The sequence below is a fragment of the Miscanthus floridulus genome, chromosome 3, assembly GCF_019320115.1.
Source record: "Miscanthus floridulus cultivar M001 chromosome 3, ASM1932011v1, whole genome shotgun sequence".
Classification (NCBI taxonomy): domain Eukaryota; kingdom Viridiplantae; phylum Streptophyta; class Magnoliopsida; order Poales; family Poaceae; genus Miscanthus; species Miscanthus floridulus.
In genome coordinates, this window is record NC_089582.1 from 139,450,995 (window position 1) to 139,473,995 (window position 23,001).

Below are 23,001 nucleotides of genomic sequence, written 5' to 3' on the forward strand. Positions count from 1 at the left end.
TTCCGGTGGCAAGTGATTCGGACGCTGGCAGTGTCTGATCAGTTGTTCGCGGCTCTAATGGTTGGGACGATCAGACACATCCGGTCAGGACGTGATCAGCGTCCGGTCAGTAGTAGAAAAGTAGGACTTCGTCCCTAACGGCTACTTTCTCAATGAGGCTTATAAATACAACCATCAACCGGCCATTTGAGAGATGTGGAGCTGAGAAAACATACCAATGATTAGCGTAGGTGCTTTTGCGAAGTGCTTAGGTTGATTAGACCACCGCTTATGCGCTTGCTCTAGGTTTAGGCCTAGTGTTTAGTGAGGTTTGCATACCTCTTACCACTCGGTGCTTGCGAGCACCATTGTTGTACATCGGAGGGGCTTGTAGTCTTACGAGATCACACCAACCGCGTTTTGTGGTGTGACCGCCACCGTGTACTGGAGGGAATAAGGCCTGTGGCGTTTCGGCTAGAAGCTTGATAGTGAAGACGGTGGGGAGCATCCGGGAGAGGCTTGCCGGAAGGCACGTCGAAGACCCACTTACGCGTGGGAAAGGCCCGAGGCTATCCACAGAGTTATCTGACCGGGAGCTTGTCCCTTACGATGGATTCCTTATGAGAGACTCCAACGAGGACTAGGGAGAAGCTTGCGCGCTTCTCGATACCTCGATAAAAATACTAGAGTCGTCGACGGGAGTTTGCATATCTCTACTTTGCTTTTTAGCTTCCGCATTTACATTGATTGTTTTACTCCTTTTGTGGTAGAGATAGCAATGCACTAGCAAAACCGTAGTTGCACATTTAGATAGTTTATCTTTTACATAGGTTTTGCTAAGGTTAGAAAAATAGACTATAGTTTAGAGTTAGATTTTTAAGTTACCTAATTCACCCCCCTCTTAGGCGTCACGGTCCCCTTCAAAAGATACACTCGAGAACATCCCTTCTATAATACACAAGCATCTCAAAATATACCAAACATCTCACTATTATAGTGAGTAGACAAAAATACACAATCGAACATCATGTATACCGCATGAACAATATATGTATCTCATAGAATATAAAAAATAAAAAACTATAACATGAAAATAAAAACAATAAGTTAAAGTAGATTTTAAAAGAGAAAAAATAAACAAAATAAAACAAGAAAATATACATAAAAATATAAAGAAAAAATAAATTGATAAAACATGAAAATAAAAATAAAATTACAACAACAACAACATAGCATTTCAGTCCCAAATAAGTTGGGGTAGGTTAGAGTTGAAACTCACCAAAAGCCCCAAGTCACGGTTCAGGTACTTCAATAGCTGCTTTCCAAGCACTCTTATTCAAACATAGATCTCTAGGTATATCCCACGCTTTTAAATATATTTTTATTGCATTTCTCATGCCAATTTTGGTCTTCCTCTACCTCTTATCATATTATTAGTTTGGCTTAGGACTCCACAATGCACTGGTGCCTCTAGAAGTCTTCTTTGGACATGGCCAAACCACCTCAACCGATGTTGGACAAGCTTTTCTTCAATTGGTGCTACCTCTAGGCGATCACGTATATTATCATTCCAAATTCGGTCTATTCTTGTGTGACCATAAATCCATCGCAACATACGCATTTTTGCAACACTTAGTTGTTGAACATGTTAAATCTTTATGGGCCAACATTCTGCTCCATACACATAGCTAGTCTAATCGTCGTTCTATAAAACTTACCTTTTAGTTTTTGTGGTAGCCTTTTGTCATAGAGAATGATAGAAACTTGTCGCCACTTGATCCATCCTGCTTTGATTCTATGACTAATGTTCTCATCAATATCTCCATCGCTCTGTAGCATCGATCCCAGATATCAAAACGTATCCTTCTTAGACAGTGCTTGATCTTTCAAACTCACATCTCCCTCCTCCTGTGCAGCTCCGTCAAAGTCGTATCTCATGTATTCGGTTTTAGTTCTGCTCAATCTAAAACCTTTAGACTCAAAGGGTCGGCCGCCATAACTCTAGTTTTCTATTTACTCCCGTTTGGCTTTCGTCCACTAACACTACATCATCAGCGAACACCATACACTAAAATTAAAAATAATCAATTACATTAAAAAACAGAAATAAAAGAAAAATAAAAAAATGAAAAGAAGTAAAAAGAATCATGGAAATAAAAATAATAATAAAAGGAACAAAAAAATAAAAATAATAAGAAAACATCAGTTTTTTAGAGAGACTAAGGGTTTTTTTGGATCCTTAACTAAGTTTTAGCTGGCTAAATTTAGCTGCCACGGATCTAAATGGTCTAGCTAAAAGACCAACTAAAATTTAGCTGAGGGATTCAAACATTCCAGCTAAAATTTAGCTGGGACAACTTTCAGCTAGTTAAAGTTTAGCTTTGAAATTTTAGCTAGGTATATAAACTTTAGGGCATGTTTGGTTTCAAATAAGTCACTTACTTATAAGTTAAAAAAGTAAAATAAATGACTTATTTTGCCAAACACCACAAACTTATAAGTCACCCCTGCTTATAAGTTTTAAGTTAGTTCACCCCTGCTTAAAACTTATAAGTCACCTTTTTCTGCGTGAGGCCCACACCTTTAATGAGCTTATAAGTCATCTACAACCAAACAATCATGACTTAAAAGTCACTGGATTTTCAGTCACCTGATTTATGGAAACCAAACATGCCCTTAGTTGGGTGGGGGCATAAGAAAAAGACCGTGCGGAGGAGTCAACCGGTATTTTGGGCTGAGGACCAACTGGGCCGATGCGGAAAGAAACAGTCAACGAGGCCGATGCGGAAAGAAACAGTCAACTAGGCCGATGTGGAACGTGGACGCGGCGTACAGAACGTGGACGCGGCTGGCGGCGCGGGCAATGATGAAGGAGAAGGCCCATTAAAGGCCCAACTATCATCAGCGGGTATATATAAAACCCTAACAGCCACCAGCCTCCGCCTCTCATCCCAAGTGCCAGCCGCCACCAGACTCTTTCCCGCTCCTCCCGGCTCCGGCGAAGAGCGACCACCAGGTATCCCCACTTCTCTTTCGTGTCTGCTGTGCGAAATCGAGTTCCCAGAGTCTGTATATGCAGCGTGATACCCGGATTGGCGATTGTTGGGAAGAAATTCCGATCCAACAGCCTCTCCATCCGGAATTCTAAAATACCTAGCTGTGTATCCCGTGCTTCTAGGTCGCTATAGAAGGCGAGTCTACGCCGCTCGCTATCGATCGATTCCTGCGCTCCCCTCGGCGTTCCCGCGCGCGTGGACCAGTCCCGCCCTCCGCCCGCAGTTCCCGCGGCCGGGCGTTCTCCGGATCCAGCAACGGCCAGCTGCCGCTTTGATCAGCAAATTGCTGGCAACTTGGCCAGCGGCCGGCCGCATCTAGCCACCGTGCCCACCCTACGTAGATGGATTTTTGACGAGCGTGCGATGGCCGATGGCTTTCTGACGGTGCGACCGAAGGCTGGCGGTGGACCGCGGGCAAATGCAGGGCCTAGCGATCGATCTGTTTTCGAGAAAATCAGAGAAAACTTGATGGTACGGTAGTTCCAGATATGAGAAGGGCAAATTTAGACAACCCGTTGCAGCACTCTGCTTCTTTGAGGGGTTTTCTATTTTAGATAAATCACTAAATTTAGATATTCCTTTTGGCTAATCTCTTGGAGATGTTCTAACTTTTTGCAAAAATTATCGGCTGTACATATGTACACCCATGTACCCATGTCCCGTTACAAGATCTGCTCCTGGATCACAGTGGTTCTAAGTGTTGAGATAACATCTAATCTGAATTCCATTAAGTGCTGAGATAACATTGAATTCCATTATTAGCTCTTATTAGTTCTCCGTTCTATTTTATAGCAATACCGATGTGGAGATTTAGTTCGTTAGTTTCTTATATTCTTGCTGTCGTACTTGTTAAAATCGCGATTATGTTGTGCAATTTTATGACTTTTACGATCTTAGAATTATGTCTTTGTCGGTTAGAACCGATTCTACGATTCTACTGTAATTAGTTATGAATTTGTGATCCTACCAATTCCGATCCGACTGAATTTGCGATCCCACCAATTCCGATCCGACTCATAATCATGAACTGTCGCTGAAGATCTCGGTTTTCTTTGTGTTCACCATGTGGTTCCCTGATATGTTTCGGTGTGCCCATAAGTTGTTACCTGAGCTCTGAATTAATCTATGCTCTGAATTAATCTATGTCACTTAGCTTGTTTTGGATACTTCAGAAACATAGCTTTGGTTTGGATTTGTTATTAGATCTAATAGCTATGAGTTTTTTAAGGACTTGGATTGGATTCTGCTTTACTGTACTATAGTAGCATCATTGTTCTCTGTTCATTGAATGCCTGTTTAACTGTTGTCATGATTTGACATTTCAAGTTGTTCTAACACCGCCCTCATATGTGCCGTCAGATCACTCGTTAATCTTTCTTGTGGGGAGATGGCGGTTTCTTTCGCAAACGTCAACTCTGAGGCAGGGCTGAAAAAGCTTGATGAGTACCTTCTCACTCGCAGCTACATCACTGGGTATGTGATTCGAGCTACTCTGTTTGCTGAATGGCTATAACCTTTGTACTGAACTTATGCTGCATTAATCTGTCTCTAGCTACCAAGCTTCCAAGGATGACCTGGCTGTCTACTCTTCATTTTCGGCTGCCCCCTCATCCAAGTATATCAACGTAGCAAGGTGGTTTAGTCACATTGATGCACTCCTGAGGCTGAGGTATGGCCTTCTTCTCGTCCTTTATATTTCCTACTAGGTATCCTGTTAGCAGTGTGAGTGTGCTAATAATCCATACAATTTCAGTGGAGTTACTGCAGAGGGCCTAGGTGTCAAGGTTGAGTCATCAGCAGGTCCTTCAGCCTCAACTCCTGATGTTGCTGAGGTATAATTTCTTGACTCCTATTTTGGCTGAAAACTATATGTGAATTTAAGTGTTGTGCTAATTCTTTGTGATTTTTTGGCTGAAAATTGTTAGTAGTTTTATATGCTCACATAGTTTGTGCTGATCGCTGGTTTGAATTATTATTATTATTGTTTTCTAAAGTTATCATCAACCATGCGGTTCAATATCAGAAATACGAACTTCTGAGTTACTCGTTTTAGTCACTGAAGTGCATTTTCTAATAACCGCAGGCCCCGGCTGCTGACGAGGACGATGATGATGATGTTGACCTTTTTGGTGAGGAGACTGAAGAGGAGAAGAAGGCTGCTGAAGAGCGTGCTGCGGCTGCCAAGGCTTCTGGCAAGAAGAAAGAATGTATGTAAGAAAGAATGTTTGTCAACGTGCATTTTTTCTGTTTTATTCTCTCATCACACTGTCTTGCCACTTACTATAAAGACATCATTGCTACTGCTGTATTGTTGAGGTTTATTTCTTACCCAAAAACCTTTCCATATCTTGTTAGCTGGGAAGTCGTCAGTTTTGCTTGATGTGAAGCCATGGGACGATGAGACTGACATGGCCAAGCTTGAGGAAGCTGTTAGGAGTGTCCAGATGGAAGGGCTGCATTGGGGCGCATGTATGTTACCTCTCAGTTTTCACACACAATTTTGTGAATCACACATTTGTTTTACCATTGTGTTATGTTTCTGATGTGAACATTTACTGCCCTTTGCAGCCAAGCTTGTCCCAGTTGGATATGGCATCAAGAAGCTGCAAATCATGATGACCATTGTCGATGACCTCGTCTCTGTCGACACTCTCATTGAGGACCATCTCTGCACTGAGCCAGTGAGCGAGTACGTCCAGAGTTGCGACATTGTCGCCTTCAACAAGATCTGTAAGTCATTCAGCACTTGATACTTACAGCTGCAGTATCATAACTAGGATCTTGCTTTAACCTACTCATTATAATATTGCCCTGTCCAGTTTGTAGTTATTACTCAAAACTTTTCTGCTTTCGATGTGTTTGTAACTTTTGATCAATCCTGTTGTTGCAGAAATTTCCTTGTGGTGGTGGCGGTGGTGGTTGGTGGGCAATGCACCAGCCTAATTTATCCATAGTTCTGTGTCTGCTTTGTGTGGCTAGTGATATTGCCGTGAGGTTTTTGGATCCTAGTCGAGTCGGATGTACCAGTACCAGAGTTAATTTGCTTTAATTCGAAACACCGTGTGGGTGGATTTCTGTTACTACTGTTCGTTGCTCGCAGTTCCTTTTATTTTTTGCACACGCTGGGGTGGTTCCTCTATTTTTGCATCGGCGTTGGTGGTTTGGTTCTGGTTGGATGCCTAGGTTGTGTTAGTGATTCTTTGCTTTGTGTGATCGGAAGCATAGTGCCCTGGTCTGGCTGGTTGGAGGTGGCATCGCTCGTGGCGGAGCTGTTGCTGACATGTTTGTCTCCCCTGCCGTGCGCTCGTGCAGGCTTCCCGATCGCCCAAGCTTGCAGGCTGTGGGCAACTACGGTTACTTTGTTCCGTTAGCAAGAGTCTCCATGACGAATAGGAATAGCCGAAGATGTAGTGCTGGCGAAACGGTGCGGTAGCACCTCGTCTCGTGGCATCAGCTGCTTCGCTGCGGTAGCTCTGGTGCAGTGCAGGGACTGGGTCATTGGGCTTTCTTGCCTCCCACTCCCAGTCATCTGCCTGTTGAGATCTGATCAGAGTTGACAAACGCAAGCTCTGAATGGCTAGTCTACGACTCCCCCCAACTTGAGCTAAAAGTGTCCTCTCTCTGTTTCAAATTACAGGATGCTTTGACCTTTTTTTACTTAGAATTTGTTATGTATCGGTAGTATCTAGATCTATAGCAAAATAAATATATAAAAAAGCTGAATATATAAAAAAAAGGCTGAAGCGACTTATAATTTGGAACCGAGAGAGTAGCTGAGGAACAACTGGTTCAAGTCAACATACACATCCTCTTACTCCGAGTCCGACGTCAACATCTGAATCGATCTCATCTAGATTATCTAGCTGATTCACCGCAGATATTGCTGGAAATATTCATCCTTCTGAGTTCTGAGGCCATGCAAGCGTATTCAGTAGTTGGAAACCCATGAATGCATCATATGTTATACTCGAACCATTTACCCTGTGTATCAATTAGAAGCCTCAAGCCTACGCCTAAAAACTGATTCAAATTCATGAGGAAACATTATTAGGATTAACCTACGCCTAAAAACTGATTCAAATTCACGAGTAAACATTATTAGGACCAAATCTGCAGCACAAAGAACTCGCTCCGACAGATCCAGATCCTCTGCAAAATCTTGAGCAGTGCCATTCTCTGGCAGTCAAGCCAATCAGTCGACATCTGAATCCCCAAATGGGTCTTCTAGTTCCCAGGGTGATAGTGATAAGCTGCCTGTGATCTTATCTGAACATCATGCCGATTTCACCGAAGATACGACACACTCAGAGTTGACTATTTGCTAGATTCACATTCAAAAAAAAAAAAACAAGAGAAAAAAAGGAGGTACTCCGTACTCCTATAGGTAGCCATTCTTTTTTTTTTAATCAAAAGCGACACGCGATTCAGGACCACATCGCGGCAGCTTCTGGGCTCTCCTAGAACACCACAATTCGCCCATTTTCCAATAGCTTCTATGCATCGATCGATCCATCCATGCACCAACGATGAACGATAGGTGTCTCTACCCTGCCCAAACATTCTTGCACAGCCAGGGACAAAAGAAATGCATGAGCTTTGAGCTCAACTAAACAATAGGTCGTCTAGCTTTCGATGGAAACCTTTTTATCTTGTGGATCCCTAGGATCCTTCCCATAACTAACAAAGACCAGATGTCTCTAGAGAGTGGAGATCCTCAGGAACCATCTCTATCAAGTTAGAAGTATTGCTAGCACCGTATTATATCTATCCACTACTCTATTACTACTACTACTGTATTGTATCTGCAAGCCTGGAAATATCTATAGATATACATATATATTCAATGGCACACATCGGCATCTGCCAAAGGTGTACAATGTTGCTTGGCACTCACTCCTTGGCGCCTTTTTTTTCCCACAATTGGGCTCGAACACACACAAATCTGCCGGGGAGCTGCCTCTGATCTATACCGACAATGGAGATTTCGGATGTTTTTTCACGTCCAGCCTAGCTTTCCGGTTTCGGCAATGACCATGTTACAAGCACCCAACTTGCAATGCTACTTCTGCACACTCAGGACTCCGGGTATATATATAAATTTCACGCAATCATATGCTTCATGAGGAATGCCATGTTCTTGAGATGGGGTCACAATTGAATAAGAATTTATCATCAGGGTTACGTTCTCACTAACTGAAATCACTTCTCTTAATTAGCCCACAGGATGAAAAAGAACTACAATACGTAGGATAGTATATATATGGAACATTAACATATCTGGCATCTGAAGATGAGATGGAAAAGGAAAGTACAAAGCTGAGAATTCTTCCTATATGAACAGCTCCATTGTGGCGCTTGAACAAGCCCGCCAATGTACGTGTGAATTGTGATCTTCATTCAGTATATTACACCCTGGTGCATTAGGTATATATATCCCGTCTGATCGATTTGCCATTCAACTGAATATTCCTTCACTAGGGATTATTGTTGCACCGACCATTCTAATGGGATTTGTCTTCTGAGTCAAGGCCATCACTCATAAGCTGCGAAAGAAAGATCAAACCACCCAAATTTTAGCACCAGCAATGAACCTACCAAAAAAAAAAAAAACTGTCATCGTATCATACAACTTTGACAGGACTATAACAACAACAGCAACTTTGACAGGAAATTTATACTTTTAATTGCAGTGTTGTAGCTTACCACATTGAATATCACAATGACCTTGAACTCGAGCTTCTTGATCTAGATCTCCAGAACAATGACTGCAAAACCCAAGAAATTTCATTCAGTGATCCATGATCATTACTGGCAGAGCTCATCGCATAAAGTTTCCATATGCATTGTTATTTGACCGTGTGCATAGTGTGGTTGAAACTTGAAAGCATATAGTGTTCTTACAGTCCCGTATCAGTTTTATCCCACTTGATTCTGTCAGAGCCCTTTTCATCATCCTCTTCATCGTGACGACCATCCCGTATCATCCTCCTCCCACTCGGTTTGTCATCGAGGTAGTACTTCCTGGATGACACTGCAGCATTGCTCGGGCGAGCATTCATCTTCTTCTGAAGCATCGTTCTGAACAACTGTGTGTGAACTCAAAAACAGGAGAGAACCAGCGTTTAAACTTTGTCTGACTAAGACATGAACTCAGACATATATATTTCATGTGCGTTGCTAATATAACACAGGTACCTTCTCCATCCTTGATTCAACTGGATCCTTCAAGCTCGGTGCGGGGGCGAAGCCGCCATGGCAGACGAACATCTTCTTCAGGAGGAACTTGAACGACTTCTTCTTGATGGTGGTGCCGTTACTGTTGACGAGGAGATCCCTGGCCTTGCTCAGTATGATCTGCGTGTCCGGCGAGAACTCGCCGTTCTCGCCACCGTCGCCCGCGGCATGCCTCAGGGAGATCCTCCGGTCGACCTCGAGGCTGGATGGGCAGTTGAGGAACCTGTCGAGCGGCAGCTGGCTGGCGCGGTCCTCGTCGGTGGCGCCGGACCCGCGGGAGGAGCTGGACTTGGACTTGGCGCGCCGGAGCAGCTTGTTCAGCGCGTCCTGCAGCTTCTTCACCTCCTCGATGGTGAAGTCCAGCACGTCGGCCTGCGACGCGCGCGGCGGGCCTCCACCTCCATCCCCCGCCGCCGGCGGTGGGTCGTCGCCCAGTGTCCCGATCGACAGGAGGCCCTGTGGCGGCCAGTCGCCGTTGGGGATCTTGTCCTCGCGCGCGTGGTCTTGGCGGCAGCTTTCTGACGTAGAAATGCAGCATCATGCATGCCATGCAAGAGCCGCCAGTTCGTTCGTCAGCACGAAGCTAAGAAGAACGCACGTACGAAAGGAAAATCACTCACCGCGAGCTGAGCTAATGGCGGCGGCCTCGGGTCGCCTCTTCTCATGTTTGCCATTGAAGCGATTCTGCATCCAGTTAATGATCTGCAGAGTGCAGACAATGCAAAATTAACCGCGGAACGTACACTAGCTAGAAAAGAATACATGGAAGAATAGCTGTCAGTGGATGAAAACCAAAAGCTAGCTTTCAGTGGAAAGTGGAATTTAATTACCCCCATATCTTGTACGTACTGCTCCCGGAGAAGAATTAGCAGTAGTGTGTGAATATCCGAGCAGAGCAGAGTGTGACAGTCTGCAAGAGCGGCTGGGAGTGGGAGGCAACAGAAGCTCGATCGGTTCCAGGGTTTTGAAGGTGTCCTGTGACTGGTCAATCAGGACGCCGCCGACTTGGCTATATGCATCCACTACATATTGATTGGGAGGTTTCCAGGGAGCAGAGAGAAGCTAAGCATGCATTGAAAGAAAAGAGAGTGGAGTGGCTTTGGATGCAACCAGGGTCCCCTCCCCCCCTGAATTAAATAGGGTTAGGGAGTCTAAACCCATGGCTACCTAGATTGATGGTAGTGGCCAAATTGCACAGTCGCATCCAGTTACGTGTACATGGGATGTTAATTTAGTTTTATTTTACTAGCTACTTGAGTGAAGTAGAGAATATGTTAGTATTACTGGGCGACTTTTTTTATTTTATTTTATTTTATTTTCTCAATCAGTAATAAGAAAGTTCATAGCACCTCCTTTCTGGTTCTGGGATCAATGTGGGAGTTTCTTAGGCCAGTTTTAGTGGAGAGTTTCGTTGCGTTATTTCCAACACTGCCATGTCATATAGAATGAAATGAAACTTGGATAAAACACACACTCTCAATGCAAAGTTTCAATCCATGGTTTCATAAACATTAAATTCTAAGACTCATAGAGAGTTGGTAACTGTGCCTAGGGATGAAAACGGTACAGATATTTTCCGATCGTATTCGAAACCGAATCCGTTTAGAGGGGTTGAGATCTGTCCGTATCCGAGTCCGGATATCCAACATCCGATACCGTATCCGTATCAAAATACTCAAATCGCATATTTATGATGTCGATATCCAATCGTATCCTATCCGACATAGTTGATACTATCCGTATTCGAATCCGAATCCGAACAGAAATATGAAAACAAATGTAATATCGGTGATATCCGTCCGTATCCGATCCGTTTTCATCCCTAACTGTGCCAATAGAGTTTCATCTCCATGAAACTTATTTGTTTTCTCTCTTCGTTAAAATATTGCCATGTCATCAAACATACATATGTGGTAAGCTATTAAATGCAAATAAAACTCTCACGAAACTCCCACTGAGACTGGCCTTACACCTGCTGAGGTGAATCATGGGCATTAGTTAGAGCATATACTTTTTTAAAGCACGAAAACAGACAAAATGCCCACTTATAGTTAGAAAATAAAATTGTAATTTGACTTCACCAAAATAAGCATTGTAAAAAGAAATCTTATTTTATTTCCTTGATCGAAACTTGAAAGTATTGACCTTCAAAGAAAAATTCAAAGTATTTTTTTTTCTTTCTGGTTATGGGATTAATGTGGGACTGTAACACCCACGCTGGGGAACCATCTACAATGAAGCAATATCCTTTTTTTTGTTGTTGTTTAGTAAAACAACACAATGGTGCCGACACACATTATATGAGCATCACTTGTAAGAGATTGGTCTTGTAAATCTTGAGATTGACAAAATTAGCATGTGCTTGTCTCGCTTTCGACGTGAATATAATCTAACACTGAAAGAGAATAATCAGATGTAAATGTAAGCATTCATATCAGTTGAGTCAGAAACTCAAACCCAACTGGACAGATTCCAATATAAGGCGGTAGAAGGTACCTAACACTTGTAGTGGCCACGTTAGTGTGTTGTTGAGGTGGTTTTGCCACAAATTTAAAGCAGATAGAGGATTAGTCCGCATTCTCTTGTTCCGCTACAGGGACTTTCTGCCCGTGCATATACATGCATGATGCACATGGTCGTGCGGCCCAGGAGAGAGACCATCGCTCCTCCTTCCCGCTCCCCGGCAATCAGGCGGGAGGAGAGGACCTCGTGGGGAGTAATCTACGAGGGACTACTAATCTAATCGCGGCGCTCCACTAGTTAATCCGGGTGCTTAGGCGGGGAGGCACCGGTCATTAACAAACAGGTGTCAGCCCGACACGGGGTGCCCTGGCCATGCACGCTGTCGTGACACTTGTCCCGGCTCTCGCATCGCACGGACGGCCTCCCATAGGCTGCCCGGCGCCCGCAGGGCCGAGATCCCAGTCCGAGAGGTGGCGCACGCCTGCATAGGCTGCAGCTGCAGCTGCCTGCATGTGCATGGGCATCCACTCTTTCTTTATACAGTAGTAGATGCAAAATAAGTATGTTTTAAGGCCATTTGGCCACAATTATGGAGCTTCTTTTTCTCTAGCATGTACTTCAACTGCATTCTACTATTTGGCAAGGCAACTTGCACTTCTCTGTAGACTGTAGACGGGCTTTGCAGTTTTCCGAGTGACCCTTCTGATCAGATGTTCAGCATCAAATTCAGTAGGTACGGCGAGTTCCCAGTTGCCAAACTAAATCATCGGGCGTGTTTTGTTGGACACCACAACTTACGGCAGGCCACGTTCGCTTGGCTTATCAGCCGTACTTTTTCAGCGAAGTAACAATGTTTTCTTCTTACAACAAATCAGCGAATAATATTTTTTAGTCTAGCTTCTCAGCATATCGCCTCTGTTTGGTTTGTACTCCTATATGAAAATTATGTCAGCCATTGCGTTTACTAGTCATTTTTTTTGCCTAAGACTTGGGCGCCGACTTTTAAGGCCACAACCTGGGTGCGACGCCGCACCAGCGGCGTGGCTGGCCGTGGCTGGGAATCAAACAGCCTCGTCAACTCCCAAAATTGAACAGGCAGATATTCAGAAACAAGTACTACTCGAGTGTGTGGCCCTTTTGCATTGCATGTAACAAGAACAATTTAGAACGTTTGAACGGAGACAATGTACAACCAAGATCGATCGTCGATATAAGCTGATATATTGTATTTCATCCTCGCCCCACAACCTGGCTTCCGCAAACTCTATTATGTACACTCCAAATCTCCAATCTTCCATACAATATACAAAACACAACGCCCGGGCTCCCCCTACTTCCTACTAGGACTCTGACCCTCCGCAGCACACCTCCGCACAGCACTCGTAGCAGCCAAGGCACGCTAGAGCCGCGCAGATCTGTGCCATCAGAATGGCGCACTGGTCGTTCATCCTGTTGCACGCCTTGATGCAGCACATGCAGCAGAGGCAGTCAGCGACACGGCTGCAACAGCCATTTCTCTTTTGGAGCATCACAAGTTTTTCTGCCGGATTCATGTCCCCAAATCCTGTGATGAGATTTTCCCTTGTAGCGTCTTTGTTACCGAATCCCAGTTTCAGGCCATGAAGCAGGATCCGTTGCTCATCTCTACCTTTCTGTCCTTTTAGTTTTTGCTTGACCTGTTCAAGTACACAAAGCTCACTAGCTCAGCAACAAGTCCCTTCACATCAAACTATTTATAATCGCAGCCAACGGGCCAACAACAGCAAATAGTTATGAGCTATAATTATTGCCTCCACATATGAAAGACCCACTTTTAACTGATTTATATTTGGAAAAGGAGCATCAGTGATCAAAACCTATTTTATGAAAGCCCCCACACCAAAACAGAATAAATATCAGACCTACCTTTTGTGTTCCATCTACTTTATCCAGATTTGTTTGAAGTAAGATCATATCTGTGTACTCTGATGGAACACCGTTTTGTATGCTTAATTTAATCACCTGCAAGATTTAGAAGAATCCCTTGTTATCCAAAGATGTGCAAGAGAGAAAACCAATGCAAAAGTAAAATACTCGCTACAAAGTTTAGTTGGAGGTTGTTTTGCTGTGTTTGTGGTGTGTTCTTTTCAAAAGCATTTTTAAAAGTCAAAGTCTTTGGCAAATCAGATTGAAGTTGAACAAACTTGTTTATTCATAGAATTCTCTCACAGTAAATAGCAGTGCATTTTCAGGTCTGTTACTTTGCCCTTCAACTTACACCATAACATAACACTGAGATCAATTTTTGGGTCTAGGGCAAAAGGACAATTGCAAAGCAAAGGAAGTCTAGGGTGGTGCAGGCAAAGCAAAAAAAAAGGGGGGGGGGGGGGGGGGGGGGGGGGGAGGGGAGGTGGAGGACGTGCTTTGGCTGGTCATAATTTGTTTTTTTTTTTTTGTGGCTATAGGCCAAAAAATGGCTAGCCAAAATCGGGAAGGCCATTTTGGCCACCTGAGTTCACTATAGATTTTTTTTTAGTCGATCTGAATGTGGCTTGGCTGGCCACCAAACTTTGGCATCCAACCAAACGAAGGTCATGTTTCCTTGGCATGGCCAAATTTTTTTGCTTGAACTGCTAGCCGGCCATAACTAAACACACCCTAGTGCAATCATTTGTCTGACCAAATACCCCACCTTTCTCTCCAGTTGTTTGTCTGCAGAAAGCCATGCCTTTGCTGTCATAAGATCAATCTGTTGTGTCACCAATACCTGAAATTCATACAAAAAGATCCTTAATGAATAAATATTTTTGGAAAACTACACATATTTTGACTGGAAAAACTATCTCAAAAGCACAGCTTCCAGGAAAATTTTCGCAATAATAACACACATTGTTTCAAAAAAAAGGTTTAAAACTAAACTTCTTAATGATTATTCCAGTCAACATAAATAAAACCAGTCCCACCAAGTGAGACTTTTAAAAAGTGAGTTTTAATATAGGTGTGTCCACTGTCCAGAAGAACATGCGATTTTGTGGAAACTCTTTCTCAAGAGTACTTTTGTGATGCATTAGTTAGATTGATCAAGAAGGCTGTATTATCATGTTGTAGTTTTGTCCTAAGTCAAAACTCAAGTAGAGAAGTCACAAGCATAACGAACAAAAAAAACAGCTTCAGCATCTTACTGTATCAAGAGGTATTTCCTTTAGTTGTTGGACCTTCAGTTCAATCGAGATTTCCTTCATGTCAGCTAAGTAACCTTTAGCTTTAACTGTGTCTGGTAATTTTCCTTGGTATTTTCCAGATACACACAAAGGAGAGTTTGCTGAAAGGTCTGGAATGTACTCAGAATCCACCTAACGAACAAAAGAACAGCAATTAGACAACCAAAACCGGTACTTTCCCAGCAAAACTTGCAGAATCTTTCTTCTTAATACAATGATACGCAGCTCTCTTGGGTTTTCTAGATAAAACATGCAGAATCTTGACTGGCCACCAACCCGGCCTAAAAACATGTTTCTTTATTGACAAATAGAATAGTTAATGAAAAACTTATCATGGATTATACAGTACAATTTTTAGTCTATACATCTGCATCTTCACAATTAAGCATGCTAAGGTAGTTTTATTAAGTTGTACTGTCACAAGCATTTAAAATAAAATAAGTAACAAAAGTATAATTACTAATCAATCATGCACAAACTCACTTCGAATTCATCAAGATGTGTCATAGCATCAATGGAGATATTTGCCACAATTGTGCTTGATGCTCTCCTGAACCACTTAAGGATCCGATTTTCGATTGATGCTGATACAGTAAAAAAAAGGTTAAAACCATATATTTATATATTTACTAGTCCAATGCATGCATATAGCAATCATAGTGGTGATTTCTGACAGATTAAATTCGTTTATTGACCTTTTGATCATAATGTACACATAATAAAACATAGACCTTGTAACATGTAAAAACTAGAGCAAATGCGAACAGAATAAATGAGAACAAAAAAGCTTGCTAGCTCTGAAGACCCAGAATACAAAACAAGAAGGTTCAATAATTTTTTTGTCCATGTCAAGGAGATTTAGGAAATTGGATAAAATGTATATATAACCACAGCTAGAAGTGACTACATCTTATTTGCAATACATCAACAAGCAATGGAATCATGAGGTCATACCATATCCATTACTCAATATACTTAAATGATAATATGAAAGGTACATGAAGCCAGATCATAATGCAAAGACAAGAACCACGGGTACCTGTCTCAAGTGCAGCATCGTAATGTCCCTTGCCAATTGAAGCTAACATGCGCAGGAAATAGTGGTTGCAATACGATCCTAACATGTTCAAGTCACAACATCAGAAAAAATAGAAAACATGTGATATCTAAAACATAATTTGACAAACTACACAAGAAAGAGCAAAACATAATTTGATTCACAATAGTTACAAATCACAGAGTTAACAATCCTATTAAATTACGCATAGTTTTCGTTTGCACAGGAATTAACACTTGTATATGAAATTATGAGAAGACCATAGGTAAAATAAGGCAGAAGAACTTCAGTTCAAGTCAAGAATTAAGGTACTACAAAAATTGCGTTTTGATCGGAAGTCACAATAATATTACCTAGTCCGAAAGTAGAAATTCGGGGAGATTTAGACCCTCTGTTGGTGAGCTCAGTTTTTGCAGTTTGGCAGATGTTATGCTCATCATCAACAGAACCATCAGTGATAAGATATATTTGTGGAAGTGTGTCATGAACACTTGATAGTAATGCCATTGCCTTACATGAAGAAATGACCAGTATGAATAACAAAACAGGAGAAATCCGGATTACAAAATAAGAAAAATCCCAACTGAAGTTGTTCAAAATGACATACCTCACTCAAAGGATGCATAACATCTGTGCCACCCTCAGCAACAAAGCTTTTCATTCATCCAATCAGTTGCACTTGCTATTGCTTTGTCATTTACTTGCTCTAAACAGGAAGAGAATGAGTGAAGCTCATCATTAAATGTTATAATGTTGAAGTAATCCTCTTCCACAAGCTCTGAAAGAGCAGTAGAAACTGCACGCTTGACATTCTCAAGAGGCCTTCCTTGCATGCTTCCACTTGTGTCAACAATAAACACAACTGCTTTTCTGAATACCTATTGAAATAGCTCGGATGAGATAAAGGACCATGAAGGCATATCTCTTGAAATACAAAGGAGGCAACATGATGATGAACTTCTTCTGAGCCGATGAAGCAAAACAGGTACTGAAAGGCTATAAAGGTACTAAAAAAGGAGAATAGAGGCGAATGACAATATAGAAGAATCCCATATGGTAAAATTCCATGCAGCTTAAAAGGAGCTGATACAGCTTGATATCCATGACCTTGAAATAGATAACATTCCAAGTGAAGGGATATCAATCAAGATAATGTTGCAAGTAGCAGCAACTAACCTTTCTGTTGCCACTTCCAGGTAGAAGAAAAATGCAGAACATATCTCTTTCATCATAGTCACGTAATGTTGCGGGTTGCACAAGCATACCACCACACAAATCGCCTGAGTAAACCTACACATATCAACATAAAATTTAAATTAGGCAAAGGACAGAATATTCAGCAAGATTATAAAATTTATCTGCTGAATATCATGATGAGCTAGATTCGCAAGATAGTTCAGCATCGGCCTTTAGGGAACATCATTGCAGAAAAACTCACACTGTATGAAAAATTGAAATCTTTGCACGACCAATTCTCAACAATGGCTTCATGATGGAAAAACAATTTATCTCCTTGCCTACTCTTTTCCTGAAATGAAAATAAAAATCCGGAAGATCAAACCTATGCAGAGTTCCTAATGCTCCAAATGCACATCAGGACAGTTAATAAAATTAGATCACCTTCAACGGGTGGCTTGTTCCTTGCAGCAAAACCTCCTTACTGAAACCACTGTTCACAGTCAACTGAATTTTTTCCTTCTTCATGAACACTTTTGGTAATGGGTTGACAAAGTATGGAAAACGGAAAGGTATTTCAACAGAGAAACGCCCACTGTCATATAGTAACTTCTGAGACCATCGAAATGTAGCACAAATATCTGCTCCTCCCTCAACCTTGATGAATGAGAGAAGCAGCGAATCAGCAAAGCATGATAGCACTTCCAATCATCAAAAACAAGGCACTGGAGAGACCAAAGCACATACCTGAGGTATTGTCAAGAAAAACAGATGTGGCTTCAGAAGGCCACCAATCTCAATTTTTGCATGATTCTCCAATGTGTCTTCTACTTCGATTACTTGGGTATTATATGATCTTCTTCCGATAGTAATCTCAGCGCCTAGAATTGAACCCTATTAGCCAAACCGTTCTTAGGTTGAGACCAATCCAAATGGAAACTGATGTTTCTTAACAACGTATGTATGCAAGATAGTCAATGCTTGGCTTGATTTTATGGCGATGTCTATCAATAATGGATGAAATCAATGCATATAAACAAATGATGAAAGAGGGAAATTCTTTGTTACTTGTACCTATCATGTTATTAAATTGAGCAATCAGAACATCAATCGATAAAAAAATATCCATGGCAATCAGAACATCAATCAATAAAAAATATCTGTTTCACAAGAACCTAATGTTCAAGCAAGTGCTTGAAATATTTTGTATTTATCTTATCCAAGTCCTTGTCAACCCTGAAAGCAGGCAAGATGCCGACCTTGCACGGACCTAATGACATGCAACAGTCATTAAAAGAGAATAAGAACTTGAATATCAAAATTAATTTCCATTTTGCAAAGCATGTATTCCACTGGATGTTAAGGAACATCACATATCTGTCACTGCCAGATGCTGAATCAAGGCCCAAGCAATCCAATTTGATGTGCATCCAGATGGGAACACAAGATGATCCCCAGTGCACAATAAGCAAGATTGCCCATTGCATAACAGGTTACCTCTCGGCAGAACCAAGATTTCCCTTCTAGTGTTTGATTTCCCATGGACAAAGCAAGGAATTACTTTTAACTGCTTAAGCAACTACACTGTAAATTACTATTCTGTTATATCCAAAGCGTGAATACACTCATGTTGCTTATCTTAGAATCCATGAACCCAGCCTTAGTGATACATGTAGTTTACATAGCAAATCATTGGTCGCAGACAATACCCTTGCAACAAGAAGATCGATCAAAACACATGAAAAAACAGTGGCAAACGCAACAAACCAACCCAACATCACCGGCGGCAACTACGTGCAAACGCATAAATGAGTCATGTTGTGAATGAATAGCATTAGTTTACGGGTCATATGCACAGATAAAAAAGCAATGGAAGGCAAAAGTCCATACACCGAAAATCAAATTAGTACGGGCCTTCCTGACCCATCGCTCTGGTCAAACGGTTTGGTTATACTACAACCGCAATCATTTGAGCCCCCACCAAACTGAATCTTACGAGACAAATCAACACTCAACAGAATCAGGGGAAAAAAACAGAGAATGCGAGCGAAATGCCAAGCCGCGATAAAATATCGCAGAAACCCGATCGTGCTCACCTGCTCGGCCAAGGGCACGACGAGGCGCACGTCGCACTCGCGGCTTCGCGTGATGCAGTGCAGCCACCAGCGCGCGCGCAGGGTAACGTGCGCGGCGTCGAGCGCGCAGTCGACGGCCAGGTCGACCTCCTTCATCTGCAGCGGGATGAGCGCGGGCGGGTCGAGGTGGCCGTAGACGTAGGGCTGGTAGCTGGGCACGTCGGGGGTGTCGACGGCGGCCGGGTCGGTGACCACCGCGTAGGCCATCGGCGCGGTGGGGAGCAGCCGCGGGTCGGGGCCCGACGCCGCGGCGGCCGACACGGTGCGCTCCATCCCCGCCGGCGGGCGCGGCGGGGGCAGCCCTCCCGGGAGCACGAGCCGTTTCGAGAGCTTGAGCCCGTCCTCCACCGCGCGCGCGAACTCCTCCATGGCGGGGGCGGGGCGGGGCGCGCGCTAACGAATGACGATCCGCTAGGGTTCCGACGTGGTGAGGCCGAGGGCGATGCCGGGAGGAGGGGGCGAGGGAGAGGACGAGGCGGCGGCGGCGGTCTGGCTGGTTTTGATTTGGAAGGCAGGGAACGGGGAGGGAGGCGACGCGGCGCGGCGTGTTTTTATTTGGTTGGCCGCTGCTGCCTGCGTCCGGGTGAAGGAAGGCGAAGGGCGAGGTGATTAGAAACTGCCCCGCCGGCCCGCGCCCGAGGAGGGGGGGAATGATTGAGCTGGGTGGGGGCTGGGGACTGGCTGGGGCGTGGCCGGCTGCGTGGGCGGTGAGAATAGGCGTGAGGAGGGAGGCGCCGTGTCCGTGGTGGCGTCGCGTGGACGAGGACGACCTGTGGCTGATTGACTCGTCCGTCGTTAATCGTTGGGGCGACCAGTGAGATTGGGTTGGTACAGTGCGGTCTGTTAGGATGGAGCTTGGGGTTGGTATCTTCTTTGGCTCTCACGGTTTTCTTTCGTTTGTTTACACCGTGTCACCATCTACATTGCCTACCCCCAAACGTTTGCAGGATGCTTGCTATTTGTTTAGCAAAGCTAGAGGATGTCAGGCATTGTCTGAGAAAACATGCCATTAAGGTGGTGTTTAGTTGGGTGAATTTTGGATTTTGGGCTACTGTAGCACTTTTGTTTTTATTTGACAATTAGTGTTCAATCATGGTTAATTAGGCTCAAAACGTTCGTCTCGCGATTTCCAACCAAACTGTGCAATTAGTTTTTTTTCGCCTATATTTAATGCTCCATACACGTATCGCAAGATTCGATGTGATGGATATTGTAGCACTTTTTTTGAAATTTGGCCTGGCAACTAAACACGGGCTTAAGTTCTTGTGTTTGGACAATAAAACAACAGAACGATCTATGAGCGTGTTGGTCTCGGAAAAACCAAAACGACATATATTTTACAACCGAGGGTACGCATGCAATGCAGCTGCAACGGCTAGTTGGTAGTCTTCCCTTTCGGTGTGCATGTGAAGAGCAGAGTACGGCGCACCTGGCCCGCTTTCTCTTTCTCTTTCTCTTCCTGGGGCCGCGGACTGCCTGGGCCCATCCGCGGTTCGGCCGTTGGACTACTGGACGTGGTTCTATTCCGGGCTTCTCGTCTCTGCATCTTTCTTCGGGAGCAGCAATCATCTTTGGAGGGAGCCCATCCAGAGCTTTTTTTTTTCTGCCAAAAAAAATGTACCCCGTCTCAAAAATATTGCAATTATAGGACTGGGCACATGTACCAATGCAGGTGGCAAAATTACCTAAATACCCCTGTCTATAATTATGTGAGGTGCGGTCTAGCAGTAGGTTTGCAGGTACACGCGTTGCTAGTATAGATGGCCATTGGGCCGGCCTGGCCTGGCTCGGCACGAGCCCGTGCCAGGCATGGCCCGATGGGGGTCGGGCCGGCACGGTACGTCGTGCCTTCCAGGCCATACCGAACTGGGCTTCGTGTCTGACCAACGGCCTAGGCACTGCCTGTTGGGCTATTTTTTAGGCGGGGCTGGCCCGAGAAGCACAGTACATCTAGCGTGCCGTGCCCGCCCGAGGCCCACGAGGGAACGCCGCCATAGGAGGAAGTCGATGTCACGTCCGTAGCGCTGTGACGGAGTCGGAGAGGGAGCGCTTTCGCACGGTGCCTCCAGACGCGACCTCCACGCACTCGCTGAGGCTCGGGACTCGGGGTCGTCAGATCCGCACAGCCGGAGGCACTCGACGCCGGATCTGCATGGTTGGCGGGCTGATGGAGCATTGGAGTGGAGGAGGGAGTTCATGTGGAGGCGGGCAGCTGTAGGGCGGAGACGGAGCATCTGCGCCTTCGCTCGTGAGTCACGAGTGGGAATGAACGCGATGCCCCGATGCGGATGTGGAAGTTGGGCGGCGGTGCGTGTGCGGCGGGATGGATGGCTGAGTAGTATGAGGAAGCAGCTAGAGTTAAGTGTCGGGCCTTATCTTTTGTTGGCCTATTAGTCTATTACCGGGCCTCATATCGGGCGAGAGTATTCTTTAGGCCGTGCCATGTCGCCCGGCGTGCCTGAGTATCGGCCAAGCACAGCCCTATATATCGGGCCATGCCAGCTCGAGCTCGCAACTCATCGGGGCCAGGGCGTGCTCGTTACGGGCCAAAATGTCGTGCTTCGGACCGGCCTGTCGTACCTCAAGGCAACTATAGTTGCTAGCAACGAGCACGAACAAGAGCAGGCGCGCTGGGAGCAAGGGGCCCATGAGGCAATTCTCTGGAAGATGAAAGAGCTCAAGATGCGGGCATGTTCGCTTGGAGGAATTCTTGAGGAATTTGGATGGTTTGGAGGAATGCTGGAGGAATTTGTGAGAGAAAATTATTGTTCCAGATGAAAAAAAGAAGTAGATCAAGCCGGATTTAAGGACACGCGAACGGGGCCGAAACTAGTTTACGGGAAAATGCCACGTTCGTGCATGAGGGGGTATACTCCCTCCGACCCTAAATGTTTATCGTTTTTCTTTAAAAAAACAACTTTGACTAAATATATATTAAAAATATTAATATTTATAGTACATAATTAGTATCATTTGATAGATATTTGAATCTAGTTTTTTAATAAATTTATTTGGAGACACCAATGGTCCTGTTTGGCTTGCTGAAACTTGGTTAAAAATAGCTGAAAAATACCGTTCTGGTTAAAATATTGTGAGAGAAAAATACTATTCTAATTAAAAAAAAGAAGACAAACCAGCCAGATATAAGATAGGCCAATGCATTACCACGCAAACCGTGCCGACCCACGTTTAGGAACGGAGGAAGTACGTGCTTGAAGCTGAGCGGGGCCTACGTGCTGCCAACCTAACTGTGTTTTGGTACTTGTGCAAAGAGTGTAAAATTTTTGGGAAAATTTTTGAACAGTATGACGGAGGAACAGCAGCGCGCGTCCCATAGCGACGCCGGACGCGGGTGATTGATGAACATCAGTTCAGGTCCACCTGCACCTGTGGCCTGTGGTATATGAAACTAAAACCGTCCTGAAAGCTCGCTCGACAGTCGGCAACAATAATTTCTCTACCCGTCTACTAGTCGTCGTCGACCTTTGCCATCCGATTCGTCCACGTGAGTCGTTGTCGACGGTGCGGCCCACGCCCCACGGTCGCGAACCATGACGACTGGGCGATACGGTATCCCCGCGAGCCGCCCAGGAGGGAGCTCGTGGTCGTGTTGCCGTGGCGTGCTCGCGTGCACAAGGGATCGCCATGCGGGCTGACGAAAGCTGCTGTCCAGTCCAACTGAGCTCGGACATCTGCCGCGC

At 44.3% G+C, this 23,001-nt stretch overlaps 2 protein-coding genes and 1 pseudogene across 2 annotated transcripts; 1 reads left to right on the top strand and 2 right to left on the bottom strand.

The window, feature by feature from the left end:
• The first annotated feature begins 2,901 nt into the window (after positions 1–2,901).
• On the top strand, positions 2,902–6,115 carry LOC136547203 (elongation factor 1-delta 1-like). The gene is made up of 8 exons (XM_066539172.1): positions 2,902–2,995; positions 4,395–4,508; positions 4,588–4,704; positions 4,789–4,867; positions 5,119–5,242; positions 5,391–5,504; positions 5,604–5,765; positions 5,926–6,115. Coding segments are annotated over exons 2-8 (684 nt in total). The 5' UTR covers positions 2,902–2,995; positions 4,395–4,422; the 3' UTR covers positions 5,928–6,115.
• Positions 6,116–8,567: 2,452 nt separating this feature from the next.
• Positions 8,568–10,105, bottom strand: LOC136544549 (protein NEGATIVE GRAVITROPIC RESPONSE OF ROOTS-like). Its single transcript, XM_066536676.1, has 6 exons — positions 10,100–10,105; positions 9,890–9,971; positions 9,231–9,787; positions 8,937–9,121; positions 8,739–8,800; positions 8,568–8,626 (listed from the first exon to the last, which is right to left on the bottom strand). The coding sequence occupies exons 1-6, from the start codon at positions 10,103–10,105 to the stop codon at positions 8,568–8,570; spliced, it is 951 nt and encodes a 316-aa protein (XP_066392773.1).
• Positions 10,106–12,936: 2,831 nt separating this feature from the next.
• Positions 12,937–19,817, bottom strand: LOC136542608 (uncharacterized; annotated as a pseudogene).
• Positions 19,818–23,001: the final 3,184 nt, after the last annotated feature.

Bases quoted from the DNA above. Each gene is read 5' to 3' on its own strand.
- LOC136547203 (XM_066539172.1), top strand. From the start codon at position 4,423: ATGGCGGTTTCTTTCGCAAACGTCAACTCTGAGGCAGGGCTGAAAAAG. The intron at 4,705-4,788 runs GTATGGCCTTCT...ATACAATTTCAG, and splicing joins GATGCACTCCTGAGGCTGAG to TGGAGTTACTGCAGAGGGCC. The intron at 5,505-5,603 runs GTATGTTACCTC...TGCCCTTTGCAG, and splicing joins AGGGCTGCATTGGGGCGCAT to CCAAGCTTGTCCCAGTTGGA.
- LOC136544549 (XM_066536676.1), bottom strand. The intron at 9,122-9,230 runs GTACCTGTGTTA...GTTCACACACAG, and splicing joins TTGAATCAAGGATGGAGAAG to TTGTTCAGAACGATGCTTCA. The intron at 8,801-8,936 runs GTAAGAACACTA...TGGGTTTTGCAG, and splicing joins GATAAAACTGATACGGGACT to TCATTGTTCTGGAGATCTAG.